Source organism: Microtus pennsylvanicus, chromosome 4 (genome assembly GCF_037038515.1).
Source record: "Microtus pennsylvanicus isolate mMicPen1 chromosome 4, mMicPen1.hap1, whole genome shotgun sequence".
Taxonomy (NCBI): Eukaryota; Metazoa; Chordata; class Mammalia; order Rodentia; family Cricetidae; genus Microtus; species Microtus pennsylvanicus.
Genome location: NC_134582.1, coordinates 94,302,571 through 94,328,516, shown reverse-complemented (window position 1 = coordinate 94,328,516; position 25,946 = coordinate 94,302,571). Strand labels below are relative to the sequence as shown.

The 25,946-nt window shown below is 43.6% G+C and overlaps 1 protein-coding gene across 6 annotated transcripts in view; it reads left to right on the top strand.

Annotated features, from left to right (window-relative positions):
• The window catches only part of Ly86 (lymphocyte antigen 86), a 59,637-nt gene that overhangs the window by 13,275 nt on the left and 20,416 nt on the right, over positions 1 to 25,946 (top strand). For 4 of the 6 annotated variants that reach the window (XM_075969887.1, XM_075969885.1, XM_075969883.1 and 1 more), the window contains exons 2-3: positions 15,935 to 16,021; positions 17,113 to 17,241. The exons of 1 other annotated variant lie outside the window; for it this stretch is intronic. In XM_075969887.1, the coding sequence (XP_075826002.1) occupies positions 15,935 to 16,021; positions 17,113 to 17,241 (216 nt within the window). Of the gene's footprint in view, positions 1 to 15,934; positions 16,022 to 17,112; positions 17,242 to 17,658; positions 18,012 to 25,946 lie in introns of those variants that run through there. One more of the 6 variants, XM_075969888.1, reaches the window with a different exon arrangement.

The following is a 25,946-nucleotide window of genomic DNA, read 5'->3' as shown; positions in this document are numbered from 1 at the left end:
CTCTCATAGGACAGCATTTCCATTTAGCAAAGCAAAAGTAGTATGTTTACCCCTAGTACCATGACCTCCCCAGCCATAGGCTTTGAATAGAGGTCTTCAGTACCAGGCAGGAATTCTTTCTTGTGGAGGGGACCTCTGAATCAATCAGAAATCAGTTGGTTTACTCCATAATCATGCCGCTATTACACCAATGGGCACATCTTGCCTAGAAAGTGTGTGTGTGTGTGTGTGTGTGTGTGTCTCTCTCTGTGTGTGTGTATCTTTAAAAGAATAAAAAATAAGAAAGCACCATAAATTATGCTAGAGATGAACCACATCTGACTTATTTTAGAACAAAATGCACAGCCTGTACTCAATATAAACCAGAAGGATTGGCTTGAATATTGCTGGCATTAAAGGTTTCTCTGGTCATGACTGCTAAAAGAAGGCGCTGAGTACAGACTGTTTTGAGAAATGGTCCCTAGGCAACTCCAGGATGAGAATGAAGAAGTGAGGTATGAGAGAAAACGAGGGCAATCACGTGACCACTGTGGTAAACAAATCGCAGTCCTACTGAGGACCTCAGGAAGACCCTGTGGATGACACCTCAAAATGTCACATCCAAACTGGAAGAGCGGGGGTATTGATCTGTCAGCTCCGAAGAGCTAGTCCCAGAAGCCTTTGCTCTCTGCCCTGCCACATTAACTAAGTTAATGAGACAGGCTTACTCCTATATGAAACAGAAAGCCCTAAGAGTTTGCAGAAGAAACCCTTGGTGGCATTAAATGCTATGTGCTTTAGGTCACTCAAGCTACTAAAACAAAATACATTAGATTGGGTAATTTATGGACAATAGGATCTTAATGCTTGGTTATAACTTATTCAGTAGGGCATGAACTCCTTTCTATGGAATGGGCAGCAAATCTGATCAAAAGTCAACTGGTTACCCCCATCACAATTACTCCACTATTGTACCAACAGGCACGTGTTTATTTTATTGAATAACATTGGTAAGATAGATATGATGGCTAAGAATCCAAGGTAAAAGTCAACTTAACATCTGATGAGCATTTGGGCTCAGCTTCATAGATGCTCCCTTCTGATATTGGCCTCACTGTGGAAGGTGGAAGGGGCATACAAGTTTCTTAGGGCGTCTTTCCTAAAATGCTAACCAATCCCACTCATAGGAGGACTAACAACCCCCTAGCGCCCTCAACTTTCAGCACCACTGCCTTGAAGGTTAGCATTTAGACTACAATGCTCTGCAACAATGCCCTTGAATATCTGAATTGCACACGGAACTACTGAATACACATGAATATATATGTTGATGAACAAGATACTGGTGAAAGAGAGATTGCATCATTCACCAAAAGGATGATCTGCCCACAGGGAAACTGTGTGCAATGGGCAGTTTCTGAAAGCTAGCATAGAAGTCTGTCTTGCTGGATAATACCTGCATACAAGGGATGCCATGGAGAACAAATCATTTTCAATGCAGAGCTGAATTTGTATTGAAAGGACGAGGAGAGGGCTTCTTCAGCAGCAACGATTTATACAAAGTCAAAACAAAATGCAAAACAATAAAAAAAATTAAAAAGCAGAGCTAAGAGAGGATAGTGACGCTCTGAGTCCCCTCCAAGAATGGGGTGCCTTCCATGGACTAGAGCCGAGGTGAATGACTGCAGTAGTTTTCAACAGAGACCCTGCAGCGCGTAAGACAGAAAGCTGACCCTTCGTGAGCACGCAACCTTCTAAGTGCAGTAGCCAAAAACTTGTTTTTAAAAATGAGTAAAGACAAAGTATTACTAGACAAGGAAATGCATCTTATTCTTCTGGGTCCACTCGGGAAATGTGTGTCTGAGAGGGTGAGCAGTGCCAGATATGATTCCACACGGGCTTGGGCCCAAACGTGTATGTACTATCTTTCTGGTTCGGGAAATGCCAGGACCAGAAGTTAAAGTGGCTCTTGATTGGGAACATCTGGAGTGTATTGGCAGGGAAACAAACACCCTCAGTTTATGTTTCACTGGTATGCGAAAGATTCCATGAGCTCAGAGTCCTAAATCTAAAAACAGAAGGCAACAAATTACGGTTGGCAGAAAACTCAAATGCAAGAAACCTATCCTGAGAGGTATTAGAATTTGGAAATACAGACATGTAATATAAATAATAGTATAATTGTTTAAAGAATTGTAAGTAGGAATTTCAGAATATGAGAGACTAAAAGTACAATATCAATAAATCTCAGGGAAATTTGACAAAATTAAGCCCTTTAGCATGGGATATTTAATTGCTGGAAGAAAGAATAATAGCTAAGCTAAAATGGAGCTTTAAAAACAGCTGGATAGACATTACCTTACTAAATGGGAGGTGTGCAGAAGCATGTTACTGGACATACATCATGGTGCAACGGAGAGATGGAGAATATGAGCTACCACGAAAGGAACTAAGGAAAAGGCAATTCCTGGGCAGAAACTTGGTTTCTTTTCTAGAATACTGAAAGGTATGCATTTTCCAGTTCAGCACACACAGCAATTCCCACGTAGATTCACAAGAGGGATGCCACAGCCTGCCGAAGGGAAACAAGTTGCCTGACCATAAATTACAATTAGGCTGAGATCAGACTTATAAATAGTATTAGCAGCATCTCAGGAGAAGAAAGAAAAGAACCTCCAGCCTAGAATTGTATACACAGTTCAATGAGAGAATTAAAGATCTTTTGGACAAACAAAATCCAGAGTGCATCCCCAGCAGTGACCCTAGAAATCAGTTCTGAGAGAAAGATGCAGCGTGATAAATAAAACTTGACCAAATTAATCTGATTTTTGAGAAAATACCCAAGAATACTAGATTGCCTTGTTGAAGTTATCTATTTGTCTCCTAAAGAAATCTATCTAAGCTACCATTCTGCAGTATGTTTGGCAGAACACAAAAAGCTTCTTTAAGATAAGAAAAAAAAGGCAAAATGTCCACCATCGCTTCTATCCAACATCCCACTGAAGGCCCCTACCAAAACAGTCAGATGAAATATGTTTATGGAATTGAGAGACAAACAGAGCATATAGAGATTTTATAATGTGCCTCCAATATGACTGTCCACATGGAAAAATCTAGCTCACAAATCACTGGAGTGAATGGGAGCTGAATTGATGGTTGCTCTGGAGACTGACGTATTATGCTTTTCTGGGGGCACCGAGCATGTGCCCCAAGGTAATTCCTTCTCAGCTGTAGAATATATTGTTACGTGTACAGGCTACAGCTGATCCTTCTTCTCTTGATTGCACGTTTAGACTGCCCAAGCTGGTGTCCATATAAACTGCTGTGAACATCAATAATTTGTTTCTTTTTTTTAATTGTTGTTTTAGTTGAGACAGGGTCTTGTATGGTCCAGATGTGGCTGGAACTTTCCATGTAGCCCGGGCTTTCTTCAAACTCATGGTCCTTTGTCCTGTCTCTGTAGCTCATGCTTGGTGTGAACAAGCTATTTATGTCTGTTATATCAGAAAATACTTCCTGACCCTGGGATTTGCTCTCTCTGTTTCTTTGCAGCAGAAGGTGGGACAAAGGTGTTTAGCTAGGATGACATAAGACTTGTCTGGTGATGTTCTACACATCCTAACAGCTTCTAAGTTATGCCCTGAGAACATATGAACAGATGGCAAAGGAAGGCTGAACAATATCCAAACGGTCACAGAAATGATGTTGAGGAAACAGCAGAAGTTGTCTGGCTTCTTGCAACTCAACTGTGAAGGCAAATCCATCTCCAACTCCTATCGTGTGATTAACTGGGTAGGGTGTCCAAAAAGGTGGGGCTGCAGTCTGCAGTCATTCAGTGGGGCAGAGTTCTCCTTGGTTTATCTGAGACTCGGCTTCCCAGGTTCTTTTCTGTGGAAGCTTTCTATCTTTCCATGTAGTTCTTCATATGTATTTTTAGCAGAACCATTCTTTTAATCCTGTAAAGAGGAATAGAACGAATAATGATAGAACTTGTTGGTTGGAGAGACAGAGAAATGAGTCTTCTACTTGGTAAGAATTTTGTTTTGCTGGCAGAGAAGCACAGCCTCCAGCAACTGTTCTTTTCCTCCTCCAGCACGGACTTGCAGGAGCTTGTAATCCTGTATACGTCCTGCCCCTGGGACCTTGTTCTCCATGCACTTTGCTACCCCAATAGTAAGATGCAATCAGCAAGGCTAGTTTCCCAGGGAAGCATCTTTCCTTCCTGGAAGGAAGACAGCTCTTGACTGAGTCAGACATCTGGTGGATTCAGTCTGCCTTGTTTTTATTGAGGTAAGAGATGCAGGAAGAATTCATTTCCCCTGATTTCAGTTCATGGTATCCTGAGAGGAGTTCCCAGTGGACATCTTTAACTCCTCTGGAAAGTTGCACCGTAGCTGTAGGAAGCCTGGGAGTCTACACCTGGGAGATCCTGGGCTTTTATCGGCTATGTCTGCTGCTATGGTTTTCCTTGAATCCAGGGTTTCTTAAATCAGAGGCAGCCATGTTCACAAGCAGCGTCCTCACTGGGCCTCTGAGACACGCTAGCACAGAAAAGGAGCCTCTCACTATGAGTCATCCCCATCAACAGGAGAAGGTGTAAATTGATCTTTTTCCTCCTATGGGTCAGCAAGGGGATTGGAGACGGCAGTGGACAATTCATTGCCGGACATACAGAAAGAACAGAAAACACATCAGGCTTGACCCATGATAGAAGCATTTTGGAAACACAACAATTAACACTCAGGCTTTAGACCTCCTCAGAGTGAGGCCAAAAGCATGTCAGAGCCCTGAATACAGCCACGGGAAGATGGCTGCCTGCTACCAAGGTCATGCTTCTTCTGTGCCCTGCAGTGTTAACAGCTGCCCTCCTGTGGCACCAGTGGCGTTTTAGAGGCAGCGTTGTGCTTGGCTCTTCAAGAGCTGAATGGGCATGGAAGCTTCCAAGCCTACCCTGGATGACAAGACTCCCTTGGGAGCCCACTTCTCTAGCAAGGGTTTCTTTTAAGTGGACCCTGCCTGTGGGGGCCTGCTGGAAGGCAGTTTTCAGATGCACTGCCACTGTGGAGAGTAGCTAGGCCGTTTCTAAGGCGAGTGAACACACACTTGCCTGATGACTCAGAAATCCCACTCTTGGGCATTTATTCCAGAGAAATGAAAACAACAATATAAAAACCAGTTTGTGCGTGAATGATAGATTTATCGGTAGTAGACAAGTGGCCAAATATCTTGGCCTCCAGAACTCTTCTGGGAACTTTATGGACCCTGTGCAATGTAGATCACTGTCCTCTGCACATAACAGCCCTAGCCTTCTTCATCAGAGCAACTGCAACTAGCTGCAAGAAATCCTGAAGTCCAATCTTATGGACCTACTTTCGTAGTAGGAGAGGTTGAGGAGGAGCAGTAGAGCCTGACCTGAGCTTCAAGCCATCACTCTCCTACACTTCCCTCCTAGTGGTCCATAATTCTGCTTACATATGTGTGATTTCATGGTCTTGGGAGGTGACAGAGGACACAGTGTGGAAAGCTAACTGAAGAAGATGGGGTCCAATCACGCTGCTATGAAGACATCATCATCTGTGCTGGAGTGAGACTTTTCGGTGATGTGGTTGCTTTGGGGGTCACCTAGGCTCCTATAAGGAACCCTGTAAACAAGGGTTGCATGCTTCGTATGTAAGCTCAATAAACTAATTAGTTCATCAAGCAGAGCTTGGATGAAATCACTCTGGTGGTATGTCAATGGGGCCCTACCTTGACTAAGTTCACTCGACAGTGAGTGTTTGTGGTGGCGATTATCCACTGTGAACTTGACTGCATCTGGAGTGAACTGCAATTCAGAAATTGAGGGGACACCTGTGAGAAGGTTTTTGGGGGAATTGGGGTTTTTTTATGCTTGATTTGAAGTGGAAGAATCTACTTCTAGTGCAGTCCTTTGAGGTAGAAGACACACACCTTTGATGTGGCTCCTGAGGCAGGAAGACACACCTTTAATCTGGACCATACCTTCTGCTGGAAGGATATAGGAAAAGGAAACCTTTTCTCTTGTCCTGCTTGCCCTCGCCTTGCTGACACATCCATTCTCTCTGGCTTTGGAACCCACTTCTTTGGGATTCCAACACATACTGAAAACCAGCTGAGACATCTAGCTGGATTCTTGAACTTTCCGTTCACAGCCAGCCAATGCTGGATTTGCTGGACTGCCTCCTGTAAGTTATTCCAATAAATCCCTTTTATAAGAGAGAGAGAGAGAAAAAGGTGCATTATATACGTTCTGTTACTCCAGCGAACCCTGACTGATACAGTGTCCAAGCAGACACTACCTACCAGTTGCTGCTCTGGACTCTGAGGCCCTGACGAGCTGGGAAAGTAGCCAAGGACACTTGAGGATGACTTAGGCCTCTCCAGTTTGTCTCTGCCAGCCCCCAAGCCTCACACTGCCATTTGCCTGAAACCCCATGACTGCTTCATCTTCTCTGCACCGGGAAGTTCTTACAGATGCATCCCCTGCTGCATTACCCACCGCCCTCCCTTGAGTCTCATTATTTCTCTAATTCTGTTTTCTCCCTTCCTGGAGTGGCACGTTGGGCCTTTCCATAGCTGGTAAGACACTGCTAGAGAGCGGAAGTAGAAAGAGAATTTTTACAAGAATTTCACTTAGGCAGAGCTGCGCCTGTCTTCGAAGAATTCTGGAGAGGCCGTCTGGGTAATTGCTGGGAACCCAGTGGCTTGTGTTTAGCTTGAGCTCCCAGACACTGAAACTAGAGGAAATACTGTTTCTCTAGAGACAAAAATCAGTGAAATAAACAGAGAGGGAGAAAGGAAGCTGGGTCTGGGTGGGACCATATGAAGCTCCTTAAATCTTCATAAATTCTACAAATCATAGCATATGGTTTGCAAAGAGACACATTAGAATCTATTCCAAGGTTAAATTTTGAACCTGCAGTGAACCATGTTCTATCTTGTATGCATGATTGTACACCAAGGAAATTAGCAAAAGCCCGTGTGACTTAAAGCATGGCTTGCAAATGAAATAGGTAGCTGGATCACCTGGGGACTGCTAAAAATCTCAGTGCTGAGGCAGCACCCAGACACGGTGAGTCAGACTGGCTGAATAGGACTCAGACATCGGCATACTTAACAATGATGCTCACTTGGTAGGCGCCATTGGTGGGAGAGAGCATTCTGAGCCAAAAATTATACCCAATGCAGTCCTCTTTCGTTTCCTCTCATTAGGGAGTATGTTCTAGAATCCTCCAGTGGGTGTGAAGCAATGGAAAATGCTGATCCTGTGTACACATGTTTCATTCCTACATGGATCCTAGTCAACTCAGCATGTGATTTCTTTTCTGTATGAAGATGGCTCATCTTTTCACATGAACTACTCTACAGCTTCTCTGTGGCATGTCTAAACTTTTAGCACTTTTGCTCTTGTGCTTTGAGGTCATTATTAAGTCAAATAAGGGTTACTTGAACAGACTACAGTCCTGAGACAGTAGTTTTTAGAACTAAGAGAGCTGCTAAGTGGTGGGTTGTGTAGCCAGTGTGGATACACCAAAGAGCCAATTCACCTCCCAAAAGGAATGCTTTGAGATTCCACCGCAGAACTCATGATGGCACCAATTTGAAAATTACCTATTGTTCACTTTGGACGTTTTTCATTCAATAATTTTGAACAGTAATTAATCATAAGTGACAACCACTGAAATCAACACTACAGGAAAGGAGAGACCACTATATTATAACCGTTCCCTCGCCTGCTGGGAGAAGTCCAACTTCAGTTACTTTGAGGAAGTAGGTTCTAAGGCCAAAAGAGCTGTATGTATTCCTCCCCTTTTCTGTCATTAAAAGGCTATTACTAATGAATTTCATTTCATTTTACAATTGAAAGGACACTAGCAAAGTTTCCAGAATTTTCTATTAACCCAAACACACCTTGACACTCAAAAGCACACTGGCCAGCATTACCAAACAGTCTGGACAGCATTGGAGTCCTTAAGCCCTCAATTCACTTACAGCACACTCTGATGATGCTAATGCTGTTTTTATTACATTTGATGCCAAGACTCTTATCTAAGCATCTCCAGATCTCAGTTGAAAACACAAGCAACTGCATTGGATGTACAACTTTGAATGAGTAAATTCCCTATGAGACCCTGGGAGAAGAGACTTGAATGGGAATAGAACTATTATTTGAAAGTGAGCCACTGGGGCCCTGCTGTGCTAGTCTCTAATAATGAGATTGGACAAGGGGGAAAAAGAAGAGATCGGGAAAACACAGCTAGATGCGTCCACCCACACTATACTTACTTTATATACTATAGTGAATTGAAGAGGGGAGAAAAAGGGGGGTACAGACAAGACAGTAACTTTACAAACAGAAAAGATGAAAGTTGACTTTGAGTTGCTGTGGAGGCATCATCGCCACTGATGGACCTACAATGACCCTCAAATGCCATCTTGTGAACTGATACAAGAGGATTAACCCCAGGATCAAAACCACCACACAAGAAAGGAAACTTTCAACACACACTAGATTCTAATCATAAACAGAAACACAAGCTTGCAGAATTGGTCACCAGTCAGCCTGGAGGACAAAGTATATCTAAACAAGGTCTGTTATTATCTGGGGAAATAAAACTCAAAGATGCAGAGGAAAGTTTGCTACATCTCTCTTTGGACTACTGGCTGTTCAATCATACCCAGAAACTCCATCTCAAGCACCAAAGCCAATATTCCCATTGTTCTCAAGAAAAGTTAATTCACTCAAACCTTCCCGGATAGACAAACTGGCAATAGAGATAGCGACCAGGGGCCTCACAACCAGGCCTCTTTTGTAATCACTAGCATCTGTTGAAGTCAAGGCTGGGAACAGAACTCCATTGTCTAACACTTTCTGCTCTCTTCAAATTGGCTGGCTTTCTTGTTTTTCCATTTACATATCTAACCAACTGATATTTTTGATCATGCCCACCAACATAGACAATGGCTCTTTGGATACGAATAAATAAAATACAGTTCCTAACCTGTCACAGCTTATACTCTGGAAGCCAGTGTGTCCAACCTTTGGATATCGCAACAAAATTCAGGTTTGAGAATGGCGCAGTTGAGTTACAAAAAAAAAAAAAAAAAATCACCAAAAACTCCCATAGTGCTTAAATAAGTGTATGAGTATTTACTGAGCCACTTCCATAGCTATCTATCCTGGGCCAAGAGGAAGAGCAATAGAGCCTTAGCTTCTATACTGATTAAGGATGATAAAGGTCTGAGGAAGATGCATACAGTAGGCTGTGGGAAGTCAGAGGAAGGACAAAGTAGGGACCCTGAGGGCATCCTGGAGAGGTGTGGCTGAGCCAGGTATGAAGAAGTAGACCACAGGAGAGAGATAATCGAAGTTTTCCTATGTAGGTTATAAACCTTTCACAAGTTTATTTATTGGAAATTAGCCAAGCACATTAGCATCCTTGGCCTTCACATTAGCATTCTCCTGGGTCAGCCTGTTTTCTGCTAACGGTGCAGGCAGGAAGCAAAACCAGATCTTAAGGTAAGGTGAGCACGAGCAGGAAGATTCAATCCATTAGGGGGAAAGTTGGTGTTTAGGGCCTCAGAGTGCAGTCAAATAGAAGCCCTGGAGAGGGCATGTTGGGGAAAAGGAAAAAGAGGCAAAGAAAGGAAGATCAAAGGGGGCAGGGAGCAAAGTAGGATAAAGAAAGGAAGGAAGAAGAGGAGGAAGGGAGTGAGCAATTGCCTTCCCAGAGCAGGTAATACAGAATTGAAGCTGGCTGTAGACACAGCATGAGGAAAGGAGATGGAGGCAAGGTAGAAGGGTGCTACCCTTCTCATGATGACTTTTTTCCCCAAGACATAGTTTCTTTGTGACTTTTTAACAAGAATTCCTTCCCAGTGAGAGAAAATTGGCCACTTACCAACAGGGTTTAAAATCCAAGCAATAGAATTAGAGGTAAGGGCCGGTCATACCAACATACACACACACACACACACACAAAAAAAAAAAAAACCTAGGGAATCACCTTGGGGAAAAGTCTCTATTCAGGATAATCTAGATTAGGCTAGCCTGTGGCCATGTCTGTGAGAGATTGCCTTAGTTTCTGTGTTGACTAAATTTACGTCAGTTTGACACAAGTTAAGTCAATGAAGGGAGCCTTAATTGAGAAAATGTCCCAATAAGTTCAGTCTATAGGCAGGCACAGACCATTTTTTAAACTAGTGATTGATGGGAGAGGGCCCAGCCCTTTGGGAGTGAGGCTGAGGTTTCATAAGAAAGCAGGCTGAGTAAGCACCATGGGGAGCAAGTCAGTAGGCAGCACCCCTCCATGGACTCTGCATCAGCGCCTGCCTCCAGGTTCTTGCTCTGTTTGAGTCCTGGTTCTGACTTCCTTTGACGATGAACAGTGATGTGGAAGTGTCAGCAGAGTAAACTTTCCTCCCCGAGTTGCTCTGGTCGTGGTGTTTTGTCACAGCCATAGTAGCCCTAACTGAGGCAGTTGTCAATTGACTCATCCCACTATGGGTGGCACAGTTTCGGGAGCCAAACCCTGAATTATATCAGAGTTAAGAAAGCCAGTTTTCCAGGAAGTAAGCAAGTGAGGATCCACTTTGTTCTTTCTGCTCTTGGCTGTGGATGAGCTGTGACAAGCTGCTGAGTCTCTGCCTTGACTTCCCCTCAGTAATGGACTGGAATCTGGAACCGAAAGCCAAATGAACCCCTTTTCTCTCCTGCATTGCTTTCGGTCAGAGTCTTTACCACAGCGTCAGGATGAAACTAGCACACTGGAGACCTTTGAGTGAGTTCTGAGGACTTGAGCTACCCAGCAGGAAACACAGAGGCTTCAGGAATGTCACGGAATCTGATGACACACATCCACTGGATTGCCTGAGACAGAGCCAACTAGAAGCCCAAAGGGATACCTCCCTACCACCATCCTCAGCTAAGAACTGCATCTCCAGAGGCGTTCTTACTTCTTCCCACCAATTCCAGTTGAAAACCCATCTCTCCCGAACACACACTAGCCAGGAAGTATCAAGGATGTCAGCTTCTAGGCCATGACCCCAGAAAGTACCAAGGCAAGGATGTTGGCTTCTGGACCATCACCTAGTCAATTCAGCTCAGGAGATTCCGGGCAACTAAGAGAGTATATGGGATGAGAAAGGCTCATCGAGACCTTGTTATCTCTAAGCCCCACTGGTTTCTGCAACTCCGTTCCACAAACATGCCAGAATGAAGACAAGATACCATAGTCATTCGTAGTTCAGTCATAGAATGAAGAATATGATATCGTTGGCCTTCATGAGTCAGATAGATGCTGTGTAGGCCATCCACTGGAGCATGGAAAACCTACCAATGCAGTGTCCCTGCAGAACGAAGCTCTCCTGGTTGAGAGCAGTCTAGGTTTTGGGGTGGAAAATACTAAGAATTGGATCTGCACCAAGGTCTATGCTCTCTTCAGCCACGGGCTTTTGACAAGGAATACAGGACCAAGCCTGAAATTCTTCCCAGTGGACCAGCCTTCAAATCCAATCAGAAAGTGGTTAGTTCCCCCATTACAGTCACGTCGCTATTATCCCAGTAAGCACATCTTCCCTGGCAGGTCAGTATTGCAGTATGGATTCCAGCACTAGGTAAGTTACCAATGTCTTTTCTCTCCATCGGCCTCTCTGGTACTCCTCTCCAGGACTACGAAAGCTAGCTAAACACCAGGAAGGGTGTTTCCTGGTCAGTTTGGGGCTGATTTCTCTGTGTTTTGCAGCAAGTGTGTGACGTCAGCAGCAGTCGGGGTCCTACCAGGTGGATAAGAAGGATAACCAAGGGCAACGGTCTATGCTGTCTGGGAGGCCTCTGCGGTTTCCCTAATCAACAATTTCCAAGGAGGTTTTTCCATACCTTACACTGAAGTCCTACACTTCTCTGGAGGAGCATTGTCCACCAGGGCAGGGTAGTTCTGCTTGAACTTGCAGTGTTAAGTTGAACTTGGAAATTATCTTCCTAACTCGTGGTTTCTATGGGGCTTCTTCATACATGCTTAGCTTTGTTTGGGGGTTGTTGTTGTTGTTGTTGTTTTGGTTTTGTCTTGCTTTCTGCTTTGTTTTGGTTAACCCACCTATTCTTCCTCCTCTTTCTCACCACCTCCTCCATCCCTGTTTAATGTCTTAACCCTCAGCGTTTCCTCTCTTCTTTCTTCGCATATGTGTTCCTCTCTCCATCCACTTAATCTTTTAAAGTTGGGTTGTGAGGTAATAAGCTTCAACATGGCTTTTCACACCCCTTTTTTTCACCCCGGTTTCCCCCATGCTACCTGCTTATGTCTTCCTGCCCCTAGGACTCCACCTCATGCCCTCCGCTTCATCTATAATCGCCTATTCCCACTCTCTTAACTTGCCCAGCAAAGGTCCCTTTCCAGAAGAAAGTAATTCTTTTAGTCAGTGCTACTTCACTAGGGGTAAGTTAGTACCTTGTGGGGTGGGGTGAGGGATGGGTTTCAGAAGTTTCTGTCACATTGTGAATTGTCACAGGGATGCTTTATCACACGGAAAGCAACTGGAGATGCTGACTGCCATCCTGTGGTACACAAAGGATTATGTAAGACTAAATGTCAATAATCATGAGGCTAAGCTTTAAGGTTGTCAATGGCATTATTCCAAATAACCTTCAATATCCCTTCTTCCAATAAGTGCTAGTATCACATGGCATGGCACCCCCAGTTCTGAGAACCCATGTCTGGTAGAGGAAAGGCAGGGTATGCAATATACGCAACACAGAGCATACTCCGTGCCCAAATGTTTCCATAAGAATGTACAGGGTATTAACATGGGGTGGGACTGAAGGAAGTGACGTCACCTTTTCCTAGAGGTCTGGAGACTGCATACTTATATCCAAAGACACCACTCTTGCATATAAACTTGAGAAAATTGCCAGGGATGCTCAGAAAATCCCTAAGTACTTTTAAAGTAATCTTTGTTTCCCTATACATTTTCGTAGAGAGAGGAGACAAGCCACCTGCTGATCCCTTTGTGACTTTGTGTCTTATTAAAATTATTTTTCTAATACTAGGAAAAGGCTTTATTTCTTTCTCCTCCTTTCAGTTATCCTATGCATATCTTTAAAATATTGATAATCTCCCCCTGGAATTCTGTAACTGCGAACTGAACAATACATATGTTTTTTTTTCATTTTGCCTTGGATGGCAATTTAAATTAACACACAATTTTAGGGTGCGCTTTCCTAAACGTCTGTTGTTTAGGCAGCCTCTGTTGTCTTGCATACTGAGTGTGAAGTGTATAGCCGGAGCAATGGGTTCTTCCCTCCCCACCATTTTCCAATCTGAAAAAAAGTCCTGAGACAGCACGAAAATGTTGAGGAAGAAGTCATGTGAGCATGAGAAAAGAGGGGCATTTTCCCCTCAGGGAATTAGAGAGCAAACCAAAAAGAGTTGGGTGAGAGGGTGCCTGTGTTAGCTCTGCCAGGCTGGAACCGCGTAGGGGCCAATTCCATCACAAGCCTCAAGGACAAGCATGCATTTCTCAGGTCAGTGTGTGGATGGTAGCAGTACCACTGACCTGCTGGATGATGTCTGCATCATCACCCAGAAACTCACAGTGGAGGCAGGTATGAGGTTGGATTACCCAACGCCATGTACCTGCCAGAAAATATCCCAGGCAACGCTAAGAATGAAATTAACATACATTTCCTCGGACTGACTTATTGAGTACAATGCACAACACTTACTGAGCAGCAATGTGGGTTTGTCTGTACTTCTATTAACGCTGAGTTTACATCTTGACTCAGGCGCTTTCTATGTCGGGATCTAGTTAAGTGGATAGAACATCTCAGTCTATACGCTGCAATCTGTGCAAGGAAGAAAGCCACACCTACTTCCCAGATTGTTCCTTATTCTGCCAGTCTGGATCCTATAGAGGAAGTAATAACCAATCAATTAAATGTAATATAAATAATTTAATATAGGTAATTCACTAATTGAATTGAAAAATTAGACAGACCAAAACAGCAAAATGAGGGTGAAGACGAGTTGCCTCCTTGAAGACTGGAAAAGCAAAAAAGGGCAAAAGCTAGAGGGATGAAAACTTGAGCGCTCAGACCTTGTCGTCTAAGGTGGGGGGAAGTTCTGAGACACTATTTTCCAGGGGTCTGGGAACACACAGGGCTGAGCCTGGCTGGCTTAGGAAGGTGCCAGAGAAGCATATATTGGAACCAAGTACCACTGAAACCTGATGAACAGCAAGGCCAGCCCCTGGCTGCAGCCTCCCTTTCACTCTGGTGCCCTGACAGCACACAACAAACAGAGGGGTGATGGCAGAGGGGTAGCCTCACAAGGCCAAGTACAAAGGCTGGATCTGGAGCTGGGGTGTGGATGACTGAAGAGACGACCCATACTCCTTTGCACTATGTGCATCTGTGGGGTACCTATCTACCGGATGAGTGGAGTCATGGAGAGACTGGAAACATAGACTGAAAATTCCTAAAATGTTCTCAGCTCAAGGTGGCGCTCCTCCCTTGGGCCCAGTGAGAAGCAGAGTGGGAAAGGAAGTGAAAAATAGTTCCTGCCTTACAGGGGTCAAGTTTACATTAGGGGCTGTAGGGTCGAGACACAGAGCAAATCACCAAGTTGGGTTCCTATTGTACAGTTGCCATAGCCTCACATTCAGCCAAAACCAGATCTAATGCATTTAAATATGAGTACACTGAGCGTGTACAGAGTACTTCCTGTGCTTCTCGAGCAGAGCAGGAGAGCAATGAGTCACACCGCCTTTGCCTTGTGCCACACAATTGCATCACACTTACGACTATTGTAAGTCCCCTAGGAATGATTTAAAATATCTGGGGGGCGCGGAAGACATGAGTCATCAGTTAGAGAGGTTTGCACAGAACCTGCATTTGATTTCCAGTACCCACATGCCAGCTCACAACTGCCTCAAAACTCCAGTTCCAGAGGATCCAACTCCTTCTTCTACCCTTCACGGGTACCTATGTGGTACACATACATATATGTAGGCACTCACACACACTTTAACAAACAATGAATATATACGCAGAAGGGTTCCATAGGTTCCATGAAAATATGATATCTTGTCAAAAATTTAGCGTCTATCGATTTTGGTATCCATAGACTCCGGGGGGGAAGGGCAATCCTGGAATAGATATTGAAGGATGACTAGATATACAGTTTAAAGAGTTTTTCAGGCATAACAGGGTTTATGAATTCAGAGAAGCAAAAGACAATTTTCAAGACAATGAGGAAGCCTTCGCAAAAGGTGAGAATTAGCAAGACGCTTTTGAAATGAGCAAAAGTATACAAGAAAATCAGAGGGCTGGAGATTTGTACTATATATGCGTGTGTGTGTGTGTGTGTGTGTGTGTGTGTGTGTGTGTGTTGCCACCTGGCCTCAAGTCCACAAAAATGGACTCGGGATGTAAAGCACAGCTTGGGTTGAGGAGCAGTAGGCTCTTTTTGCTCCTTATTCTAGTTCATAAAGAGCTGTTTAAATAAGCAAAAGTTATATGTAAAATACAGTATCTTTAGCTCCTGACTGTTTAGCATAATGCCTTGCACAGAGCAGAACATTAAGAGGAGATGTTCTGTTGGATGGGATGGGATGGCCTAAGATAAAGCAGAATTGTAAAGGTCCATCTTAACTGAGTACCTACCTACCTACATCTCCTTCTGTCCGCAAGATGAATGTCAGGGACTGAAAGAACTTAAGCAATGATGAAAAATGTAAGTAATCAACTTGTCATCCGTGGACTGACGCGTGTCATCAGAGTGAACGTGACAGTGACTGTGGACAGGCTGGGAGGAGCTGCTGAAATGTTACAGGCGTTTTTAAGTATGGATTCTTCAATGAGTACTGTGAAAATCGTTAGTGCAGATTCGCCGATGAGTTTGCAGTGAGCTCATGACTAATCTCTTGGTGTCCTCTTTGGCAGATCCCTTACAGGATTTTGGCCTTTCCATTGACCAGTGTGCCAGGCACATCCAACCATCCCTCAACATTAGATTTGGCATCATTCTGAGTAAGTAGGCGTGACTACCTCAACACGAAGCCTAACAGAGCCTCCTCCCCTGCACACACAGTGACTGATGTTGATAGCACGGCAGACTGCACCATTATCCCACCTTCATCTCTCACATCCCCTCTCTAGTTAATACTCAGAGTCATCAAATGCTGTGCTGTGGTATTAAAGAGACTCTGGGTGCTCATTTCAACACTGTCAATCCCTGGTCACTGTAAACAGCAAAGAAGCAATTGTCTTGTCCACAGACAAAAGGTTCGCATATTATACCCAGACCTGCTCCACCCATTAGCAGCATGATTTGTCACTCGCATTATTTTGCTTCCCAAACAATAATGGAAATTCTTACAATTTGGCAAAAAAAAAAAATTTAAAAGGGGGATCTTTATTCCTACCCTAGACTATGAGACCACAAACTTCCTGGTCCTTGCTTGGTTGGCCATGCCATTGGAGTAAGCCTGTATGTTTGCCGGTTCCTAAAGTATCTCCACTTTTATAAGACCAGTTTTCACTAAACAGAGCAGAAGCATTCAGTAACCAAGAATCTAGGATTCTTCTCAAAGACCAAGAACTCTCATGTGACTGAATCTTTCTAGAACTCTGTACAATATGTGGTCTCACAGCATCTGGAGAAATGCTATGGGCAGGGAATCCCAGAGGGGGAAAATGAGTAAAAGACAAAAGAAATGAATAGGAAAAGGGACCAGAAAGAAATGAAAGCTGCCAACAGAGCTTCCTGAAATTCTGTAGGAAGCCAGGAGCAGTATCTACCAGGCAACAGTAGTGGGAATATGCAGACCCAACCATGCCCTGCTACCATGGAAGGTAATGACACTATGGAACTAAGGAACTCTAAAAGCCAGACTTGTAGACGTTCCATTGATGAGCAGAGCACTGAGCGTCAGTGAGGGAGTGTAGCCAGTGAGCCACCTTACTCAAAACAGGTAAAGCTTAAGGTAGAAATGCTGCTCTGTCAAGAAGAGACACGGCCTGCATCCCTCGCTTGCATCAGGCTCGTTTAGACAGTGCTGTTGAGCCTTGAGCGACCTTGCAGGGCAGACAAACAGTGCTGAAGTTGTGCTTGTCTATAGGAGAGGACATCAGCAAGCTGTTTCTGGACATAGCTCTTGTCTCAGGAGGCTCCTCTTTTCTGAACTTCTCCTATCCCATCTGTGAGGAGGATCTGCCCAAGTTCTCTTTCTGCGGAAGAAGAAAAGGAGGTAAGATAGGGCCTCTCTTGGGTATATTCCCAAGAGTGGTATTGCTGGATCCAGGGGTAGGTTGATCCCTAATTTCCTGAGAAACCGAAACACTGCTTTCCAAAGTGGTTGCACAAGTTTGCATTCCCACCAGCAATGGATGAGTGTACCCCTTTCTCCACAACCTCTCCAGCAAAGGCTATCATTGGTGTTTTTGATTTTAGCCATTCTGACAGGTGTAAGATGGTATCTTAAAGTTGTCTTGATTTGCATTTCCCTGATCGCTAAGGAAGTTGAGCATGACCTTAAGTGTCTTTTGGCCATTTGAAGTTCTTCTGTTGAGAATTCTCTGTTCAGCTCAATGCCCCATTTTATAATTGGGTTGGTTAGCCTTTTGCGGTCTAGTTTCCTGAGATCTTTATATATTTTGGAGATCAGACCTTTGTCAGTTGCGGGGTTGGTGAAGAGACAGAGACCCACATTGGAGCACCGGACTGAAATCTCAAGGTCCAAATCAGGAGCAGAAGGAGAGAGAGCATGAGCAAGGAACTCAGGACCGCAAGGGGTGCACCCACACACTGAGACAATGGGGATGTTCTACTGGGAACTCACCAAGGCCAGCTGGCCTGGGTCTGGAAAAGCCTGGTATAAAACCAGACTCTCTGAACATAGCGGACAATGAGGACTAATGAGAACTCAAGAACAATGGCAATGGGTTTCTGATCCTACTGCATGCACTGGCTTTGTGGGAGCCTAGGCAGTTTGGATGCTCAACTTACTAGACCTGGATGGAGGTGGGGGTTCCTTGGACCTCCCACAGGACAGGGAACCCTGATTGCTTTTCGGGCTGGGGGGGGACTTAATTGGGGGAGGGGGAGGGAAATGGGAGGCGGTGGCGGGGAAGAGACAGAAATCTTTAATAAATAAATAAATTTATTAAAAAAAAGAAAAAAGAAAAATGCAAAAAAAAAAAAAGAAAGAAAGAAAAGGAGGTAAGCAACCTGCTTTGCTGACTGCTTGTTCCTGACACCAGGGTTTGGGTGGACAGAGCTCTGGCTCTCCCTGTTCACCTTTGGGCAACCCACTCCCCACCCATCAGCACCCATTGCATACAAATACCAGGTAATTCTGCTCAGAAGGCCTCCCTTTGCCAGATGTGAGCATTGATAGAAAAGGTGCATAGGAGATAGTTCCAATGGAGGCTTTTCCTGCATATATAACAGCATCTTACTCAAATGGTTGGCAGCAGAAAGGGCCACTAGTTTCCAAAAACCCACAAGGGGTTGGCGTATTTCCAGGTTTCCTCTTCTTCTTTGATTATCATTGTTACATACATGTTTGTATGGGCATGTATGTATGCTTGAATAAATATAAATATGACCTGCAAAGTCCCTTAGTTGGTGGTGTGTATATGGTTTATTAAGGTTGATTATTCTTCAGTAAAGAGGCTCATCCCTGGGAAAGGCTAATTCTCCTTCTCCCAGCAGTCATTAGTTGCCTATAATTCTTTATCTCAGGGTGGGACCCCATGAAATTTTCCCCCTTCTATGTTAGCATGTTTAATGATACTGCCATCGTTCCAGGCTTGTTTGAACAGCTGTTTCCCTGACAGGCTCTTTCCTAGCAGACTTCCTGACCTTCTGACTCTCACAGTCTTTCTGCTCCTCTTCCCTGATGTTCCCTGGGCCATAGATACAGGAGCAGTGATGTAGATAAAACAGCAGAAGCTGGGTTCCCATTGGTCTGTTGATCACGGAATTGGGTCCAGCTGTGGTTTTCTGTGATTGTTTACTGTAAAGACAAGTTTCTCTGATGAGGGGTGGTACCTACACTTATCTGTGTTTAGATAAACTGTAGTCTGCTTATCAAAGATTTAACAACTAGTATCCACACAGTATTTGTCTTTTGGGGTCTGGGTTATCTCACTCAGGATGATTTTTTTTCTAGCTTCATCATTTGTCTATGAATTTCATGGCTTCATTTTCTTGCCTCATTTTTTTAATTGTTTTTATTGAGCTATACATTTTTCTCTACTCCCCTACCTTTCTCCTCCCCTTCTACCCTCTCTTATGACCCCCACACTCCCAATTTACTCAAGAGATCTTGTCTTTTTCTCCTTCCTCTGTAGATCCATGTATGACTCTCTTAGGGTCCTTTTCGCTATCTAGGTTGTCTGGAGTTGTCGACTGTAGGTTGTTTTTTATTCCTTTGCTTTATGTCTAGAAACCACTTATGAATGAGTACATATTATATTTGTCTTTCTGGGTTTGGGTTATGTCGCTCAATATGTTTTTTTCTAGATCCATCTTTTTGCATGCAAATTTCAAGATGTCGTTATTTTTTATCATGGTTTCATTTTTAACAGCTAAATAATATTCCATTTTGTAAATGTACCACATTTCCATTATCCATGAATCTGTGGATGGACATCTAGGCTATTTCCAATTTCTGACTAATCCAAATAGAGCAGCAATGAACATGAATGAGCAAGTGTCTCTGTAGTAGGATACAGAGTCTTTGGGTACATGCCTAAGAGTGGTATAGCTGGATCTTGAGGTAGATATATTCCCAGCTTCCCGAGAAACTGTCACGCTGATTTCCATAGCATCTGTTCAAGCTTACACTCCTGTCAGCACTGGCTAAGTTTTTCCTTTCCCACATCCTCACCAGCATGAGCTGTCATTTATTTTATTGACCTTGACCATTCTGACTGGTGTAAGATGAAATCTCAAAGTAGTTTTGATTTGCATTTCCCCAGTGACTACGGATATTGAACACTTCTTTAAGTGTTTCTCAGCCTTTTGTGCTTCATCTTTTGAAAATTCTCAGTTCAGTTCTGTGCCCCATTTTTTAATTGGGTTATTTCTGGCATTGCTTTCTACTCAGGATTGCCTTGGCTATCTAAGAATTTTATTTCTAAATGAATCTTTAAAAATTTTTTCAGTGTCTGGGAAAAATGATGTTGGCATTTTGAAGGGGGCTTAATTGAGTCTTTAGACTGCCTCTGGTAAGATGGCATTTTCACAATATTGATTCTCCCAACCCATGAGCATGCGAGGTTTTTCCATCTTTCGGTGTCTTCTTCAATTTCCTCTTTGAGAAATGGGCCGCTTTGGGGTGTTTTGAAGTCTTCATTATAGAGGTCATCTCTTCCTTCATTGGGTTTATTCCCAGATAGCTCACACTTATGATGGCTGTTGTAAATGGGACGGTTTCCATCATTTCTTCTTCAGCATGTTTGTCGTTGGTAGATAGGAGGGCAGCAGACTTTTCTATGATAATTTTATATCTTGCCACTTTACAATATTAATCAGCTATAAGAGTTTTCTGGTAGAGTCTTTGAGATCTCATGTATAAAATCATATCATCTGCAAATAGAGATAGTTCGACTTCTGTCCTTTCTTAGTTGCGTATCTTTTATTGGTGCCTTTTGTGCTACTGCTCTAGACAAGACTCCCAACACTATATTTAAAAAGTGGGGAAATAGATACCTGCATCTTGTTCCTGATTTTAATAGGAATGCTTCAAGTTTTTCCCATTTAATATAATGTTGGCTGTAGGTTTGTCATATATAGGCTTTATCATGTAGAAATACGTTCCTTCTGTTTCAAGTTTCTCCAGGACTTTTATCATGAAAGGATGTTGGATTTTGCCTAAAGCTTTTTCTGCATCTGTTAAAATACCCATGTGATTTCTGTCCTTGGGTCCTTTGAGTCCACTATATGATGTGTTGCGTTTTAGTTATCTTAACTGCCTTATAGTTATCCAAATCCTCTTACAAAATGTTTAGCTATATTGATATACACGTGTTGAACCATCCTTGCATGCTTGAAGTAAAGCTGGCTTGATTGTGATAAATGAACTTTCTTATTTTTTTCTTAAATTTCACTTGCAAGTATTTTATTGAAATTTTTTTCATCTAATCCTTTCTACCTGCCCTTGTCTTGGCTACACTTAGCCAACTCCTTCCCTCTATTTCTTCAATCCCTTCTCTTCCCCATCCCTTTCTTCCTCTCTTTTGTGATTCACTCTGTCTTCTTCTGGCTCCATTCCTCCCTGTCTCCCTTCCCCCTTCCACAATGATCAAGTCCCTTACTTGGTGCCAAGTGCTCTAGGGAACCTAGGATGAACGAAGGATGTTTTCTGACTTCCAGGACATTATTGGCTTGAGGAAAGAGATTTATAAAACAGGTTCAAAGTCACCACAAGTGGTGTTTACACTGAGCAGAAATAAACAAAATGCCAGGTCAGCCTATGAGGTAGCTCATCCCCAAGGTGTTCCACCTCTGAGAACTCAAACAAACTAGGGAGCCGAATAAAGAATTGCTTGCCTGATGCCTTTAAAGTTATCTGAATCCTGTAACAAGGTGTTAAGCTATAGGTGTTCATGTTTGAATAATATTCCTTTGTGTATGGGTCATATTTTCTTTATCCATTCATCTGCTGCTGGAAACACAGGTTGATTACAAAGTCAATACTCTACAATGAGCAACGTGCATCATAACCTTCACTGCCTTGCATCTCCCGTTGCATCCTGTCTCATCCCCCATGTGCACCTTCAGCATCTCAGACAAAGGTTACCCCTTTCTGACCACAGCCTGTGTGCTAACAGGTGCCATGTCTGGGGGTCCCTTTGGCCTATATCATCTGCTCCCATTTGTCTTCCATGCCAACTTAACCCAAGAATCCTTCCTCCAAACCCAACCAGATTAACTGCTTTTTGTGTGTGTGTGGGGGGGGGAGCAGATGGCAGAGAGGCTGATTAACTATTATGGGGGTGCATCTCGATAGGAAAAATTACTGTTTTGTGATTGGCAACAATTTATGGTTCCTACTTCTGTTATTGCCCCATCTCAGCTTCAAGTGTGTGTGTGTGTGTGTGTGTGTGTGTGTGTGTGTGTGTGTGTGTCTGTACTCCTTGAAGGCATGATTATTTCTGCTTCCTGTCTCTGTGGACAGGGCAGAGAGAGCTATATCATAAAGAGATAGCGAATGTGTGTTTTGCTGAATTTGGTGTGGGCAGAGGATAGGCTGGATAGGAGGACACCTGTGAACAAAGGTGAGAGTGTGTAAGAGTGGTTCTGCATGACAGACACGGGAAGCTCATCAGATCCTCCCATGGAGGAAATTGTCTTGGTTCTGCATGATTAAGAAAACCTTACTATTTATCCTGTGCATGGTTTTAATATAATTAATAAAACAGGAGAAATATTGTTCCCTCAAACAGTTTAAGGAGGCTAAATCTGTTTAGCAGCTCAAAAAGCTTGCCTTATACCTATCTGAATGCTGGGCAGGCAGCCCACAGTCATTTACTTTCCTTATTGCTATGGGGACAATGACTGCAGAGGCAGGCAGAGGGGCTCGCATTTGGGGAATTGCCCGGAAATTTTATTTAGTATTAAACAACCAAATAAGGGATACGCAAGCGCTGCACAAATTATTATGTAAATTAAATAAGCCAGAAAAGTGGAATCTTAAAATTCAGAGGTCTCTTGGGTCGTTGTGTTTTTTAACCTACTGCAGAAAGGGCAGTTGCAGTGATTAATACTGGGCTCCGAAGCAGCGAATGACACCAGGGAGAACCAGAGTCATCAAACCCAAGCACAAGCTGCTGTTTACACGGCAGGCACGAGACTGAGTCCCTAAGGCCTTGCAGTTCTTCTTAGCAGAGAGGGAGGAAAAGATGCCCTCCACTGTGGGTGACACAGTCTGCTGCCATCTGCAGGTCAAGGGCTTAGAGAGACAGAAACAAGGCATGAAGCATCTTCTGTACCACATACTCTCTAGCTTGGGGAACATAGATTCATTTGCGTTCAGTGCTTTGAGACAAGTTGCAAATGCTCAATATCAATATTTAAGACTAAAGTGGGTTTGGAAGCATGCTCCTAATGACCACACCTAATTACTGACCTTAAGGAGACAAGCTGGAGAAGTCCCCACCACACTCAGGGACTGTCACACAGGTACAATGTCCCTCCATTGGGTAGTTTAGCTTTGCTCTTATCCACATTACTTATCACGGTCACCTTAGCACATATTAATTTGGGCTGTATTTTAGTTAGACCCCGGCTGCCCTGTGCTGGGATCACAAGCCTCATATAGTTATTATGTATTATTATGCTATCTGAGCTGCAGTATGCCATAAGTCTAAAGTGCAGGCCCATTTTTTAAAAACAATATGACAGAAAAGCATATTATATCACCATTGTTGTGTAGGAGGAGGGAGTGGGCTGCATCCACCACACAGCTAGCTTAACCCCCGAAACAACCACACAGAAAATTGTATTAATTAAATCACTGCCTGGCCCATTAATTCTTGGCCAACTCTCACATCCTGATCTAACCCATTTCTACCAATCTGTGTAACACCACGAGGTTATGGCTTAACGGGAAAGATTCTAACCAGCGTATGTCTCGGGCAGGAGAACCATGGCGTCTGCCACACTGCCCTTCTTCCTGGCATCCAGTTCTGCCTTCCCCACCTATCTAAGTTTTGCCCTATCAAAAAGACCAAGGCAGTTTCTTTATTCAACCAATGAAAGCAACACAAATGCAAAAGACCCTCCTACATCATTTCCTTTTTTCTGTTTAAAAAGGAAAGGAAGGGGGTGGGAGGGGGAAAAAAAGGAAAGGAAGGCTTTAACTTTAACATAGTAAAATTACAGATAACAAAACAGTTATCAGGCAAGAATTACAATTACAATATTTATATTTATATCTATTTATACAATTCCCTGGAGTCAAAACCAAGCCAGGTCAACCCAATCCCCACCACAGCTGGAAAGCACTTTGTTCTCTTCAGGAAATCGTCACAGGTAGCAGTCAGCAGCACCATAGTGCTTGACTGTACTAGGCACCTACACCAGAGGGTCATGTGTATTAACCAATGTACTGCTTCTTTCAACCTCACAAAGTATAGAAAGCTTGTTATTGCTTCTATGGTACTGCGTCTTACAGCATATATTCTCTATCCTCGGTTTCCAGCAGCTTCTAAAACCTTTGTAACTTTCTGAGCCACAGAGGGACTAGGAAAACCTCTTTTTGCTCCATTTTTGTCATGAACAGAGCTACTACATCCCTTGAACTCTCTTGGGTGAAGAGTGTCTTTGCTCTACTGAAGTCCATCTTGGTTGGCTCTGTAGCTGCTCATCAGAAAGGCAGAGTCACATCACAAGCCAGGAACCTCCCATCCTGCCCACTTCTATCTTCTGATAAGGCTTAGGGGACTGGGTTAATACCAAATCATGTCTATGTTGGGGGAAAATGCCAGAAAGAGCCCTAAAGTGTGGGTGCAGGTCCCTGGAGGGCACTGTGCCAAGAGTAGACATGAAAACTCTGCCCAGCTCTCCACATAGCCTGCTTTGTGTGTTCACTTATATCCTCTGTGATACCTTTCAGAGCAAACTGAGAAATGTCAGCAAGTATTTTCCTGGGTTCTGCAAGCTTTTTTCGCAAATTGTCAAGCAAAAAAAAAGGGGGGGGGGGACTCAGATGAATGCCCTGGCTGCAGTCACAATTTCAAAAGGAAAGTGTGAATATTCTGAGAACCTGCTGCTTATGGTTGGCATCTGAATGGAGGGGAAAGTCTTGTGGCATTGAGCCCTTCACCTGTGGGGTCAGCGCTAACTGATCAGTGCCAGAAAAAAACTGAAATGTAGGATGCCAGCTGATACTGAAGAAGTGGGTGGGGTGGGAGGAAAGCTCACACATTTAGCAGCCAGAAGTAGAATATTTTGAAGATATAAGAAGAGAAAATGCTTCACGTTGTTGTTGTTGTTGTTAGCTTTATTTGAACAGATGAGGTAGGGTTTCAGAAAGCCCCCCACAAGAAAATCCCTTAGTCATCTTCATAGAAAATCTCCCCGAGGTCTGGCTTGTTGGTTCCTCTCTCTCTCTCTCTCATTTTCTCTCTCTCCATGTGTGTGTGCGTGCATGTGCGTGTGTGTGTGTGCTTCTCCGTGTCTCTTCTCAGCAGGGTTAGTGTTGTTCAATGAGTTTCCTAGACTATCCTATCTCAGGATGGTAAGAGTGCCATGTTAAATAGAGTCAAAAAATAATCATGGGCCTTAATGACCATGAAAATAAATTAGGTTGGAATACGAAGAGGCCTCCCCCACATCACACTGCACTCAAAAAAAAAAAACTGGGAGAAACTTCTCAAAGGGGTATGGCAACTCATGTTCTTTATGTAGGACCACATATCAGCAAGTGTCTCTGCTGGAAATGAACACGGGATTTTGAGCAAAGGCCCAGGCCGAGGTCATGAAGTAAACAATGAGTGTGTGATTCTTCCGCTCCTGATAACTTGCACATCGCTGACTTGGTTCTGGCTAAACCTCTGTGAAGTCTAGCCAGAGTAGCCAACATTGGCATTGATCTCACAGCACCAAGTTCATAATTGACTTTAGAAATAACTCAGTGTTTAATGAATTGATTTGTGGGTGTCTGTTGTATCCAGCTATAACAGTTTGCTTTAAATGTCTGAAGGGCTCCTACTTTAAAGGGTCTGTACTTTGAGTGGTGCTGTTGGTGGATAATAGAACCATTAGGATGTGGGGTCTAACCGGTAGACCTTCGGTCACTGAAGGTGTGGAACCCCATTTCTCTTCTTTCTCTGGTTTCCTCGCTACGAGTGAAATGGATTTGCTCTGAGCATGCTCCTGTTGTGTTTTTACAGGCCCACAGTAATAGAACCATCTGATCATGGACTTGAGCCTCTAAAACCC